We start from the raw sequence: 14,364 nt of genomic DNA on the forward strand, positions 1-14,364 counted from the left end.
TATCAGGTAATCATAATTGGTGTTACTGCAAAAAAAAAAAAAAAAACAGACAAAAAAGGTGAGATTCTTCTAAATAACCAATAACAATCAGATAAAGGAAGGAGTAGCCATAGTATCCATCAATAAACACAAGGAAGTAGAGTGATGTGGGAAAACACCAGAATGGGAATTGGATAATGAGACATTTCTGCCTATATTCCAACATAAAGTTTCAGTTTAAAAATGCAGGAATATTTTCATTAGCTGACACAAAGAAGAAAGGAAAAATTGGTCTTGTTGGAGATCTAAACAGCAGAGGAAGAAATGAATAGGAGATACACAGAAAAGATAGAAAAAGAGCAAAGATAATAAATACTGTTTAAGTACCCGCTGAATTTCAGTTTAGGACATGGAAAGTTATTACTAATACTGTGTTCCAGTATAAAGATGTGCATAAATTCACATGAAGAGAAGACAAAAGAAATAAGATGTCTATTGAGACATCTTATTATGACTGTGTTATTGTTGATATTAATGTTTTCATACTAGTTCAGAACATAAGAGTACTGAGGGGATTTGAAATCAAAAGTGATCATCATTTAGTTTTGAGCATGATAAAACTGAATATCATATTGAAAAGAAGAGTGTGCAAGAAAGTTTCAAAAAGAATCAATATCAAGCAGCTTTCAGAGGTTACCTATAGGCTCAAATACACAAATAGTATTCAAGAAAGAATGAAAAATATGAAAAAAAGAACCAATCATTGGAGATTCAGTGGAAAACTCTGGAAAAAAAAAAGATTCCATCAGAGAAGCATGTAGTCTGCAAAGATAAAAAATCAGAACTTCATGGTGGATTCAAAACATTAGAGGCAGTCAATGAAAAAAAAAAAAAAAAAAATCCATCCAAAGTCATGTTCATCGATAGCAGAGTTGGCAGAGTGGTGGACTGTAGAGATTTATTACTATTATCCATAGGTCACTGGTTCGGCTCTGGCTTGACGGAAAGTTTCTTTTTCTTACCACAATGAGTCTTTTGACTCCATGGAGGGCTGGATCATCATCATAACAATAATAATAATAAGTTACAGTTAGCATGTGCTCTAAGAGAATACAGGTAACCCTCATATAACGCGGTACTTATACAATGCAGTTTCGATAAAAACATGGTCTGCAAACTGCAGTGATCCTTTATCTTTTCTTATATTATTCACCAAGCGACTTAAAAATCAAATTTTATCTTTATTAAATTTATGTCTGTTCGTATCGTACATGTAGTGATAAGTAGCGAATTTATATTAGGGCAAATACCCTTTAGCATGCATATACATCAATTGTTTACCATATAAAGTGTTAATTACTGTTAAACATTGTCTTCGTTTTCTGCCAGGAAAGCACATTAAAAATCATAAGTGTGTTAATCTCAAGCTGAGCACTTTATTTTCTGGTAAGTTACATACAATATGTAATGCTTTTTTATGTAAAAAAAAAAAATTATTTTTATAGTAATGGTCACATAGAGGGCTTTTGCGATATGGTTGAAAAAACGAAAAGAACTCTGCCCTCTTTCCACTCCTTTAGAACCCTATCAGAGCTGAGACTTAGATTGAACATCTTCATCAGAGGCAGTACCAATTCTCTTGCATATTCACGTAGTACACAGGCTGATATGCCATCCCTTCCCACTGCTGTGTTTACATTCATATTTTTTATAATATGCTGAACACCTCTTGTTCATCTACTTCAATGTTGATATGCATCTCTCTCTCTCTCTCTAACATCAGCAATGTAAAATCCCCACCTGGATGATACACCTTTGCAAATGATCACTCAGCAACTCAACTATTTCTTTTCGTTCAGTCACCTTCCTACCACAGGCATTGTTTAAAGTCATTCTACCATAGTCATTTTTACTCTTACTTGCTACATAATGAAAAAACTCTATTGGGTTTACTTTGGCCTGTTTGGCTAATTCTCCCTCATAGTCTGATTTTAGTCTTCCTTATCATACTAGTCACCCTTCTTGCTTTCACTATGTACTACTCATGCGTATGCTGATCACTTTTTTCTTTATATTTTCTCTGCAATGTTTTCTTTCTTTTCAGCTCCTTCTTTATATCCCTACTCATCCACTTAATTCCAAATTGGTTTATCCTCCTGACCTTGGGTATGCAGTTTGATACTGCTACCCTCAAGCAATCTCTGACCACTTGCCATACACTACTGACATTCTTTCCTTGTAGCTTCTCAAGTCATGGCACTATTCCAAGATGACTCCTGAGTTTCTCATAATCACTAGCTTTATAATTGAACATAAACCCCTTCTTGACAGAGAACGCCACATGGTTGGCAACTTTCCAGAACATAACCACATGATCACTCTCCCCAATTGTAGGCAGAGTGTTTACTTTGGTTATGGATTCATCTTCTGATGCTTCTGATTCTTTGTTATTTTGGTTCAGTTTGTGGGAGTCAAAAACACATTGTGTAGTTCTTTCGGAGAAGCCATTTAGTTTCATATACTTGCTAATGGTGGAGAGTGTTCTATCTGTAACTGATGGCTAGCTGAACAATTAGTTCTAGCTCTTAGAATTAAACATTTTATGATTCATGTCTTTTGAGAAGGATGATGTGCAGACTGTTGGAGAATGTATCGTACAGTAAAAGTGGGTTTTCTATAAACTGATGTTGTTAAATCACCTGATGGTAAGCGGGTGAGAATAATGTCTAAAAATGATAAGTTGTTATCTTTTTCAATTTCCATAGTGAATTTGATACGAGGGTGTAACATATTGATTTTAGCTAAAAAAGTTGATAAGGAATCTAAATTATGAGATCACACAGCAAAAATGCCATCTGGATATCTAATCCATAATGAAGGTTGAGGGTTTATGAATGAAAAAAGGACATCTTCTAAATGCTCTAAATAAAAGTTGGCTAAAGCAAGAGAGAGTGGACTTTCCATTGCAGTTCCTTCTACCTGGTTGTAGAATTTGTTTTGACACAAGAAATATCTGGAATTCAAATAGTTTTACTATATCTTGTGGGAAAATATCAGTAAGTAGTTGTAAAGTCTCTTTGAGAGGTATGTTTGTGAATAGAGATTCTATATCAAAGCTCACCATAAGATCAGTATGTTGTGTGGAGACATTTTTTAATTTGCCTAAGACATCTGATGAGCTTTTTAATAAAATAACCAGAATTGCCTATATGTGATTTCAATAGGTTTGCTAAATATTTGGCCATGCGATAAGTAGGTGAATCAATACAGTCCACAATCGGACACATGGGTCTTAGGTAGACCATAAAACCTAGGAGTTCTTGCAAAATGTGTTTTTAACTTTTTTATTGTGTCCACATCTTAAACATATAACTTCGTCTAGAAGGGAATTTAATTTCTTAAGTTGTCTGTTAGTGGGGTTTGATCCAGCTCTTTGTAGGTTGAGTGATCTCATAGTAGAAGAGAGAATTTTTTTTTTTTATAGTTTGAGGAATTCATTACTGTAGCTTTTCCTTTGTCTGCTTTGGTGATAACAAGGTGACTGTTGCATCTTAGAGAGTGTAGAGCTTTCTTTTTAGAAGGAGATATGTTCAATGGAGGAAGCTTGACTTTAAGTAGGATGGATGAAACTTCTAAGCAGAGATTATTAGCCTTTTCACTGGAGAGGTGAAATAAATTTCATTCTATGTTAGAGAGGAAATCTAAATGTATCTTATTTGGAACTACAGCAAATTCATGTCCTTTTGAAAGAATAAGTGTTTCGCTATAAGTTAAGGGGCGTCCAGACATTGATAACCCAATTCTCTGGAACATGGAGAGGCTTGATTTGTCTAGCAACAAGGAATTTACAGTTTAAATGTCAATTTTGTTTATTAAATGAATGTTGCAGAGAGCATTTACCCACATTAAGAACTATGTAGGAAAGTTGTGGGTCTAAGTTTGAGTATATGAAAGTCCGGAGATCAGTAAGAAGATCAATATTAATGGCAGGCCGACCACAACATTCTCTGGTCTAAAACTTGCCTTCTACACAGATGTCGGTATAAATTTGAACGCCTATTCAAAGAGAGTGCTGAGGCCTTACTTCGCTACCCTAACTTGAATCAGAATGACTGCCTATCCTTGTCAAAAGATATGGGAAAGTTTGATCCAAATAACAGATTAATTTTTTTTAGATGATAATATAAATTATATAATTATTTTATAATCACTTATGATTATCCTTTTCTTTAGTGAAGCATAACACTATTAGTGATTTAACATCACATGGTTCGTACTATTTTGAATAATTCAATTATTTGTATTCTAACTTGTAAAAAATGTTGTTCAGGCCACTGATGATAGTTTGTTATTTTCAAACTGAAATATTTGGCAGTATATTTAATAAATAATGTTTCTTGTGTTTATGTGTAGATAATTTATGATACTATGGCACAAGTTTCCCTCAAAACTAGAATTCAATTCCTTCACAGGGAAAGCTTTACCAAAAAGACCCGTAAACTTGGTAAACTATCTGCTGAGAGCAAGAATTACTCTTTTAAAAAAATGCTGCGACCTTCATATTATTCAAAACTTCACTAAAATAAGGAAAACTAAATCACCTGGTGCTCATACTATCTACAGGAAGATCAGCTTGTCTTTAGTCCACAATCAACCCAGAGCAGCTAAACGAGATCTTGCCATTACTATTCGTCTTGTTACTGATCTCCAGACCTTCATCTACTTCAAAGTCTGGAGATCATCTACTTAAGCTTAGACCCAGACCTACAACTTTCCTACATAGTTCTTAATGTGGATAAACGCTCTCTCTGCAATGTTTGTTTAATAAAAAAATCAACATTTAAACCATAAATTCAATATTCTTCTTGCTAAACAAATCAAGCCTCCATGTTTCAGAGAATTGGGTTATCAACATGTCCGAACGCCCTTTAACTTATAGCGAAACACTTATTCTTTCAAAAGAATATGAATTTGCCGTAGTTCCAAAAATGATACCACATTTAGATTTCCTTTCTAATATAGAACGAAACTTATTCCACCTCTCCAGTGAAAAGGCTAATAATCTCCACTTAGAAGTTTCATCCATCCTATTTAAAGTGAAGCTTCCTCCATTGAACATATCTCCTTCTAAAAAGAAAGCTCTACACTCTCTAAGATGCAACAGTCACCTTGTTATCACCAAAGCAGACAAAGGAAAAGCTACAGTAGTTATGAATTCCTCAAACTATAAAAGAAAAATTCTCTCTTTTACTATGAGATCACTCAATCTACAAAGAGCTGGATCAAACCCCACTAACAGACAACTTAAGAAATTAAATTCCCTTCTAGAAGAAGTTATAAGTTTAGATGCAAAATCATAGAAAAGTTAAAAACACAATTTGCAAGAACTCCTAGGTTTTATAGTCTACCTAAGATCCATAAGAAAGACATTCCTCTCTGTCTGATTGTGGACTGTATCAATTCACCTACTTACTGCATAGCTAAATGTTTAGCAAACCTATTGAAATAACATAATAGACAATTCTTGTTCTTTTATAAAAGAACTCGTCAGATTTCTTAGACAAATTAAAAAATGTCTCCACACAACCTACTGATCTTATGGTGATTTTTGATGTAGGATCTCTATTCACAAATGTATCTCTCAAAGAGACTTTACAACTACTAACTGATATTTTCCAGAAGATATAGTAAAACTATTCGAATTCGTGATGCATGCCGGATATTTCTTGTGTCAAAACAAATTCTACAACCAGGTAGAAGGAACTGCAACAGTAAGTCCACTCTCCCCTGCTTTAGCCAACTTTTATTTAGACCATTTAGAAGACATCCTTTTTTTCATCTATAAGTCCTCAACCTTCATTTTGGATTAGATATATAGAGAACATTTTTGCTGTGTGTCCTCACAATTTAGATTCCTTACCAACTTTTTTTTTAGCTAAAATCAATACGTTACACCCTCATATCAAATTCACTATGGAAATTGAAAAAGACAAATCATCCCTGGCCAGTGGCGGCTCGTACATAAGCACTGCGACACTGCAGCACTCCCAAGGAAAAAATGAAAAAATTAAATTGTTTGCATTTATAAATAATAACAATGTTTACATTATATAAATGCAATACAAAATGTTAAAAGTTACAGCTTATGTTTTGACATTGATTAAATAGTTAATAATTGGAATCATTTGGTTAACGCTTTAGATTACGAAACAAATGATTACAAGTGCATTTGTGTGCGTTCGGCCAGCTAGACTCGCCAATATTCGTTTGCGCTTGTGATTGCATGTTACAAGTGATTCCGACACTGATCATTTGGGCAGTGTCGCTTACAGATAAATCGTATGCTCGAGCATGTTATTTCTGTGAGATATGAAACTTTTATTACTGGTGTGTGTTCGTAGTGAGGGTGAACTATTTTTTGTAAATCTTATTTTATTTTGTTAAAATAACATATAATTATTTATTTATTATAGATACAGGGCTGAATTATGATGAGCGTCACTGTTGAAAACATGAAAAGAATTATATTTTCTTAATTATCGTTACATGAAACAAATGAACTGCGATCTAATGCAGTATGTCAGAATTATTGTGTTCGGCCAATTGCAGCTAGACTCTCTGATATTCATTTGTGCTTGTCATTGCACGTTACGAGTGATTCCAATACTGCTCGTTTGGGCAGTGTCGCTTACAGATAAATTGTATGCTTGCGTCCGCTATTTCTGTGAAATACGAAACTTTTATTATTGGTGCGTGTTCGTGGTGAGGATGAAATATTTTTAATAAAGCAATTTTTTAATATGTAAATTTATTTATTAATAAATTAGTTATTGATTAGGGAAAAAAAATATTTTTTTTTTATTTTGTATATGCAGCACCTTCACTTAAAATTTTCACCGACCACCACTGTTGCTGGCATTTCAGAGCCTATTTCAAGAATTCTGAGGAAATATGATTTAGTAGCTACTTATATTGCCATTAATAAGCTATCCACGTATTTCCCATCATCTAAAGATAAACTCTCAACTGTGTCTCTTCCAGTTGTATATCAAGTTCATGTGACTGCCAGCTTTGGACAAACTGGACATTCAATAGAAAAAATAATACAGGAACATCAATCTTATATTCTGCAGAACAAATCCAATAAGTCTGGAATTGGCACTAGACAGAATAAAGGCAGACCACAGTGTAGAACTCACCTTCTACACAGATGTGGGTATAAATTCGAGCACCTATTCAAAGAGAGTGCCGAGGCTTTACTTCACCCCCTAACTTAATCAGAATGACTGCCTATCTTTATTAAAAATATGGGAAAGTTTGATCTGAATAACACATTAATTTTTTTGGGGGGAATGATAACATAAATTATATAATTATTTTATAATCGCTTTTATGATTAACCTTTTGTTCAGTGAAGCATAATGCTGTTAGCGATTTAACTCATGCAGCTTGTGCTATTTTGAATAATTCAATTATTTGCATTCTATCTTGTAAAAAATGTTGCTCAGGCCACTGATGATAGTTTGTTATTTTCAAACTTAAATATTTGGCAGTATATTTAATAAATAATGTTTCTTGTGTTTGCATGTAGATAATTTGTGATACTATGGCACAAGTTTTCCTCAAAACTAGAAAATAGTTGATGAAAGACAGGAAACCACAAATGTGAGAGTTGTGAAAAATTAGGAGAATGAACAGACGGCATCAATGCCAAAATCATAAGAATGAGAATATTAAGAAGGTACTTTGCATTCAAGAATGTGTGAATAGAGCTAATGTAAGGTGTTATGATTACTTAAACATAATGGGAGAGGATAGTTTGGCAAAATAAGTGTTTGTTGTCAGAATGGCAAGAAAAAACCCAGAGTTTCACCAAGATCTAAGTGGATTGATAAGAAATGCCTTAGAAGACTGAAATATAAAATCTGACAATAGTGAAGTTCTTATGGATAATATATAAATTCAGAAGAAAATTTTGAATAGGAAGTTAGGATATCTTCAAGTTGCCCTGATCAAAATACCTACCAAAGGGTAGGTATTTTGATCCAGGTGCACTTGGTATTTTGATCGGTAATTTGATGATAATGATGAAGAAAGTTAGTAAGCATTAATCAATATTAATCACAAATTAATAATTGATATTAATCACTAGTATTAATTGTTAAAATTTTATGAATATTATCTTAGGATTTCCAAATAGGAAATGGTATTGCGAGCTGCTACTTATAAAACGGAATGAAGAATCGGGATCTATCTGTTTCTTCATTATACAGCCACTAGAGTAAACTTGTAGAAGGAATGCTTATTATTGTAAATTTCTCAGAAAATAGAACTGACAATAATGAAGTCTTTGGTTGGGACTTTTTTTTATTTGTTTGCTATAGTAAGAGTACATGGTAATATTTGTTCTGTATAATTTAAACTTGTATAATAATCAGTAATATTTAAATTTTAGGTGTACAGTTCTATATGGTACGCCTACAATGTATATAGACATACTTACCCATCCAAGCTTAAAGAAATATGACCTTAGTAGCCTGATAAGGGGTAAGTATCCTTTAGTGTTGAATTGTATATCCTGTTTTTTTTTGTTTTGTTTTGTTTTTTTTGTTAATGTTTTGTATGACCCTCCCACTCACATAAGATGAGGAGAGTGGATCAGTTGGTAAAGACAGCAAAAGTGCAGTACGAGCAGAAATTAGCAAATCAAGCCAAGAAAAACCCCTCATGAGTTTTTTTCAATATGTGGCAAGTAGAAAGAAGAAGAGATTAGGAAAAAATTCGATAAATTTAGAAAATCATACACTCGAATGTTGTTGTTGTCGTCGAGTCCATTGAAGAGCTTCTAGATATGACTCTGGATCTGTAGAACTGCTTTGGCAATCTGTTGAACTTTGATGGAGTAGAGCTTTTCTCTAGGGTTATTGTCAATTTTCTGTAGAGCAGCAGCAATTGCTGGACAAGAATAAATATGGACAAGTTCAACTCCTGGACAGTTTTTGCATGTTTCATAGCTCCTACTACCATCTGGCTGAATTTTCATGTCTTTAAAATGTTCCATCCTTAGTCTGGTGATGACTGTGGTTATTTTCTCTATTTTCATTAATTTCACTGATTTCATTCTTCTTCTTGATAGTTTGTTTTACTAGTCTTATTTTGGCGACAGCGTTAGCATCAGTTAGTGGTAGTGGGTGTAATTTTTGAGGTAAGTATCTTGCTTCTTTGGCTAGTCTATCTGCTCTTTCATTGCCTTCAATATTTACATGAGCTGGTATCCATTGCAGAGTACAGTTCTTATTTTTCAAATTTAAGGTAGTTAGTAGTTCATGAATTTCCTGTGTGAAATTTGTTTTTCCATTTTTTAATGCCTCAAGTGCAGATTTTGAGTCACTGTAGATGGTCATTCCTTCTGTAATGTTTATTACTGGATTTGAGAGATAGAATTTGAGAGCTTTTTTTTTGTATGGCTATTAATTCACAAGTGAAGTTTGAAGCTATGCCAGCTGTGGTGTTGATTTGCATTTCCTCACCTCCAGGTAGAGTTAGAAAAATCCCTGAACCTCCTTGGTTGAGTGCTTCATCAGATGATCATCAATGTAGGCAATGACATGGTTTGGATTGTTTAAGTGATGTATACTGTCAAGTCCTTTTCTTTTATTTTCTTGCTGTGAATCCTTTTTTGAACAACGTTCAAGGAGATTTAAGTTTATCATTATGTTTTTTGGTAGAATAGGAAAAGAATGGCTCTTTGCTTATTTCAATGGATAGGTGCTCTAAGTCAGTCTGTTTTCTAATTTCATGATCATATTATAATGTAGATGATCTCTTTAGTCTAGATTTTCTTGTTCAGGCATCGAAAATCCTGAGTAAGATGTGATCCTGTTGGTGGATCCTGATTCTGTTAGTGAATTTAACTGTGGAGAGTTTTCTTCTATCTTGTAGTATATGAAACCCACGCTCTTGTTGAGCTTTTAAATTATTTGTGGATGAGACTGCACCTATGATAATTTTTGCTACTCTTGATTGTACTCTGTCAAGTTTTTATTTTTAGCTAGCAGAAGCTGGAGCCCAGATTGATGAGGCATATTCCATAGTGGGTCATATGAGTGTCGTATATGTAGTTTTGAGTGTCTTCGGTTTTGCACCCCACTTTGTTCCACAAAGCCTTTTGATGATATTAAGCTTTAAAAAAAAAAAATCAGCTAACACCTTTTTATTCCCGTATACGGGGAGTAGGCGAGGCCATTTAGCCCTATCTAACTTTTGGAGACTGAGTGGGCAGTTCAATCTCCACTGGTACCAATCAGAGATAGATGGCCCAAGGCCAGTGGCGCACCCATGGGGGGGGGGGGGCAAGGGGCTCGGGCACCCCCCAAAGAAAAGGAAAAAACACTAGAAAAATTTCCAAAAATCTTTTCCTAATTAAAATTCATTTTTTTTATTTATGTTGTGTGCTACTTATGAATTAGCGATCACTGCAGATGCTCAGTTGTAGGTCGTATGCGATGTGTAGTGTGTATTCGCAAAACGTCTACTCAACTCGCCCCCCCCCCAAAGGTTAAATCCTGAGTGCTCGGCCCCCTCCAAGATTAAATCCTGAGTGCGCCACTGCCCAAGGCTATCACTAATTAAGCGGTACACAGTAAAGAGAGACGGCCATCTCGTGGTCCCTAACCCTAACACAATATATTTAATGTCTGAAATAATGTGGGTTCTACGATCGATTTTCTTGAGTTTACAGGACGAAAAACCCGAGTTTCCGGGAGAAAAAACCCGCTTGCCCATGCCAGAGATTGACCAACTCGGGAACCGGTCGAAAAAAGGCTTAGAACAATTTCGTCTAGTCGCTGACTAGACTCGAAACCAAGTCTTCCTTCGTGCGGCCAAGCGCCGTGGTATGCAAACGCCACATCCACTGAGCTACACAGGCTCCTATTAAGCTTTTTAAGAGCTTTATTGGATATATTTGTAATATGAGTTGTAAAAAAATCTCACTTCAGTATCTAGGGTTAGGCCTAAGTATTTTGGAGACTTTTTTTTTCTATTTTGGTCAGCCAACCAGGCCAGCCTGGTTGGCTGAGTGGTTAGCGTATCTGCTCTCCAGCCAAAAGGCTGTGGGCTCGAATCCCACCTTGGGCATTGATGTTTGTGATTGTCTGTGGAAATGCTAGTGGTGGGTGGTAGATGGCGTTGTTGTAGTTGGTGGAGACAAGAGAGCTGTAGAGTAGGTGCCCTCCCTCGATGAGTCTTTGGACTCCCTGGAGGTGTCATGTAATAATAAAACTATTTTGATTTGGGGGTTGTAATATGCTTGAATAAGTAAAGAAGTTTACTTGGCAGTCTCATTACCCTCAACCTCAACAACACAGAAAAAGTAAAATACTGGCTTAAAAAAGGAGGATCTAATATAATAGATTAAACAAAATATGGAAAAATAATAGGTTTTCAAAAAGCCTCTAACTAAAACTCTATAAACCCATTATTATACCTACAGCAATATATGCAGCCAAGACACCCAATCAGAAATAAATACAGAAAATGAGAGCATTTCAAATGAAATGCTTGAGAAAAATAAGGCATACTAGTCAGAACACAAAACAAACAAGTAAATCAAACACAAATTAAACTATAGAAAAGTTTAATTTGTGTTTTAATTCTTGAACAGTGATTAAGATGGTTTGGACATCCCAGAGAATGTCCTTTCCAAGCCAAATATAGTCTTGAATGGAATCATTGGAGGATGACAATCAAGAGGCAGACCAGAAAGAACTTGGCTACAGCCTTTGAAGGTGAAGGAAAGGTTACAATTATTGAGCTTCAGAGAGAGAGATATGACAAAAATGGCTAGAGATAAAACCAAATTGCAAAAATTTGTTCATAGGGGGGACTCAAGCTGTCATCTGGTGAATGAGGAGGAAGAATGATTATGGTAAGATGATGTTATTGGATGAGTGGAAGATTGGTAACTGCTGTAGAGAACGTAGTCCAGGTATTCAGCGAGAAGTTCATCAAGGTGTTTCAATCTCAGTGTTAAATCAGAAGCTCAAGTGTAGAGAATGAAATGCGGGAAGGCTTAATGGTGGGTAAGCAAAGAGATATATGAGGAGTTAAGTAAACTAGATGTCAATAAGGGTAATAGGACTTGATGACACATTACCATGTATTTTAAGGGAATATTCCAAGGAGTTAGCATCAGCCTTGGCCTTTCTGTTTGACAAGAGTCTTTCAACAGCGCGTCCCAAAGGAGCGGAAGGAAAGCAAAATTGTTCCACTTCACAAAGGTGGTGATAAGGCTAGGGCAAAAAAATTATAGGCCGATCTGTATATCTGGAGTTAAGATATTGGAAAGGTTCATTAGAGATAGGATACCAAAATGTTTTTGATAACAGTGATATTCTTCTTATTTATGTACTATAACAAGGTGACAAATATATTATACAAGGGAGATGCATTATACAGTGGTATACTTAGATTTTGCAGATGTATTGGATGATAGCCATTCATCTATCCAACTCACTAACCTATCAGATAGGTATCAGCAAGTTGTGTAATGGAGGACGGTATCTCAAAAGAGGAAAGTCTCTAATGGTGTCCCTCGGTGGTCAATTTTGGATTCATCGTTATTTAATTTGTATATTAATGATATTGAGATCGGTTTAACTGGTGATCTAAAACTGTCTGCAGATGATGAAAAACAGGGGATTGTGATGAAAAATAAAGCAGATGTTGAGGCTTTACTGGACTTGAATAGATTGCATGAGGTGAGCAACAGCATGGAACTGTCAATTCAATGTTTCAAAGTGTTAGGTTTTGAAATATTATTATTATTATTATTATTATTATTCAGGCCTCAATGGAGTCAAAAGACTCTTCGTGGGAGGTCCCTCCTAAGAAACACAATCTATCAATCTATCATCGAGGGGGGTCCCCCCCCCAAGAAACACAACGTCTATCATACCACTCCTTAAACTCATTGACCGTTCTCGCTCTCACCACTCCATCAGGCAATGCATTCCATGGTTCAGCCACCCTCCATGCAAAGAAACCATTCCTCACCCTCTTGCTCACGGTTTCTTTTTGTATCTTCCAGGGATGGCCTCTTGTCATCACCCCTTCCCGCTGTTCAACCAAGCGAAAGAACTCACCCAGTGTCAACCCTGTAACCACCTTTCAGCAGTTTAAAAGTCTCAATCATATCACCTCTCCTTCTATCCACCAAACTCTGCAGTCCACATTCCCTCAGCCAATCCTCATAATTAACATTGTACCCTTTCCACAGTTAATTTATCCCCTTCAAATCCTGGGGACCAAATCTGAGAACAGTAGGTCTAAGTGTGGTCTGATCAGAGTCTTATACAACGGAATAATAACCCTCTTATCTCTGCAGGTCAGTGTCCTTCTCATAATTGCAGTAATACTTTGTGTTACCTTCACCACCTTTGCAATATGTCCCCTAAACTTCAGGTTTCTATCAATCATCAACACTAGATCTCTTGTCTCCCCTACTCCCTCCAGTATAACTCCTCCCATAGAGTATTGTTATACCTGATATCTAAGAATATAGAACTCTCAGCTATCATGGTGTAACATGAAGAATAAATAAAATAAATTAGAACCCTGCATAAAAAAATAATAGTTGAATTAAAAGGAAAAGAAAGATTCTTGCATCCAATAAAATATATAAAAAAAATAAAGGTTTTAGTTAAACTAACTAACAAAAGAAAGAATATATTAATATTGTGATATGATTTAAATGAGAAAAGTTAAATAAATAAGACAGAAAAGGATTAGTCACAAGAGATGGTATGTGAGAGGCTAGAGATTAAGTTATTAAGTAAGTTCATAGAAAAATTTTGGAAAGGGGATTAAAGTAGAGGCTAGCAAAGGAAAACAACAGACTATCACTCAGGGCCGATTCCCGGATTGAGACTTCGTTATGGGCTCGCCGATCAAAGGACGTTTGGCAGAAAAACGCCACCCTAATTGGTCAGTGAAAGAAAAACAAGTAGGGGGCGGAGAAAAGAAGTTAGAAAAAGTGCCGTTAGGAGAACAGGTATAAAAGGGTTGGAACCCCCCCCCCCATGAGGCGTTTTTGGTTTTGGTTTTGATTCTATTCCAGGAGAGTCCTTTGCAAGCTCTTTCGTAGGGATTTCACTGTGTTTTCCTGAGTGGCCAGATAGGGGTCATATCTCCTCATCACAACACGGAAACGAAAGTGAGCGGAATTTCGGTTCCGTATTTCCTATGTGAGAAGCGAAGAATGCCATATAGTCGAGGAAAAGAATGCATATTTCTTTCTGTTTCGACTTCAGTGACAACTATGAGAAGGGAAAAGAAGTAAAGGAATCGACGTCCACGTGGCGAGTTGCACAGCCGATATATAGA

The 14,364-nt window shown here is 35.6% G+C and overlaps 1 protein-coding gene across 1 annotated transcript in view; it reads left to right on the forward strand.

The window, feature by feature from the left end:
* The window catches only part of LOC150105706 (medium-chain acyl-CoA ligase ACSF2, mitochondrial-like), a 140,853-nt gene that overhangs the window by 69,872 nt on the left and 56,617 nt on the right, over window positions 1-14,364 (forward strand). Inside the window, exon 6 of the mRNA XM_090395023.1 lies at window positions 8,435-8,526. Within this exon, the coding sequence (XP_090251149.1) occupies window positions 8,435-8,526 (92 nt within the window). The remainder of the gene's footprint in view (window positions 1-8,434; window positions 8,527-14,364) is intronic.

Source organism: Typopeltis vanoorti, chromosome 6, assembly GCF_054136105.1.
Source record: "Typopeltis vanoorti isolate ZY-2024b chromosome 6, IOZ_Tvanoo_1.0, whole genome shotgun sequence".
Classification (NCBI taxonomy): Eukaryota; Metazoa; Arthropoda; class Arachnida; order Uropygi; family Thelyphonidae; genus Typopeltis; species Typopeltis vanoorti.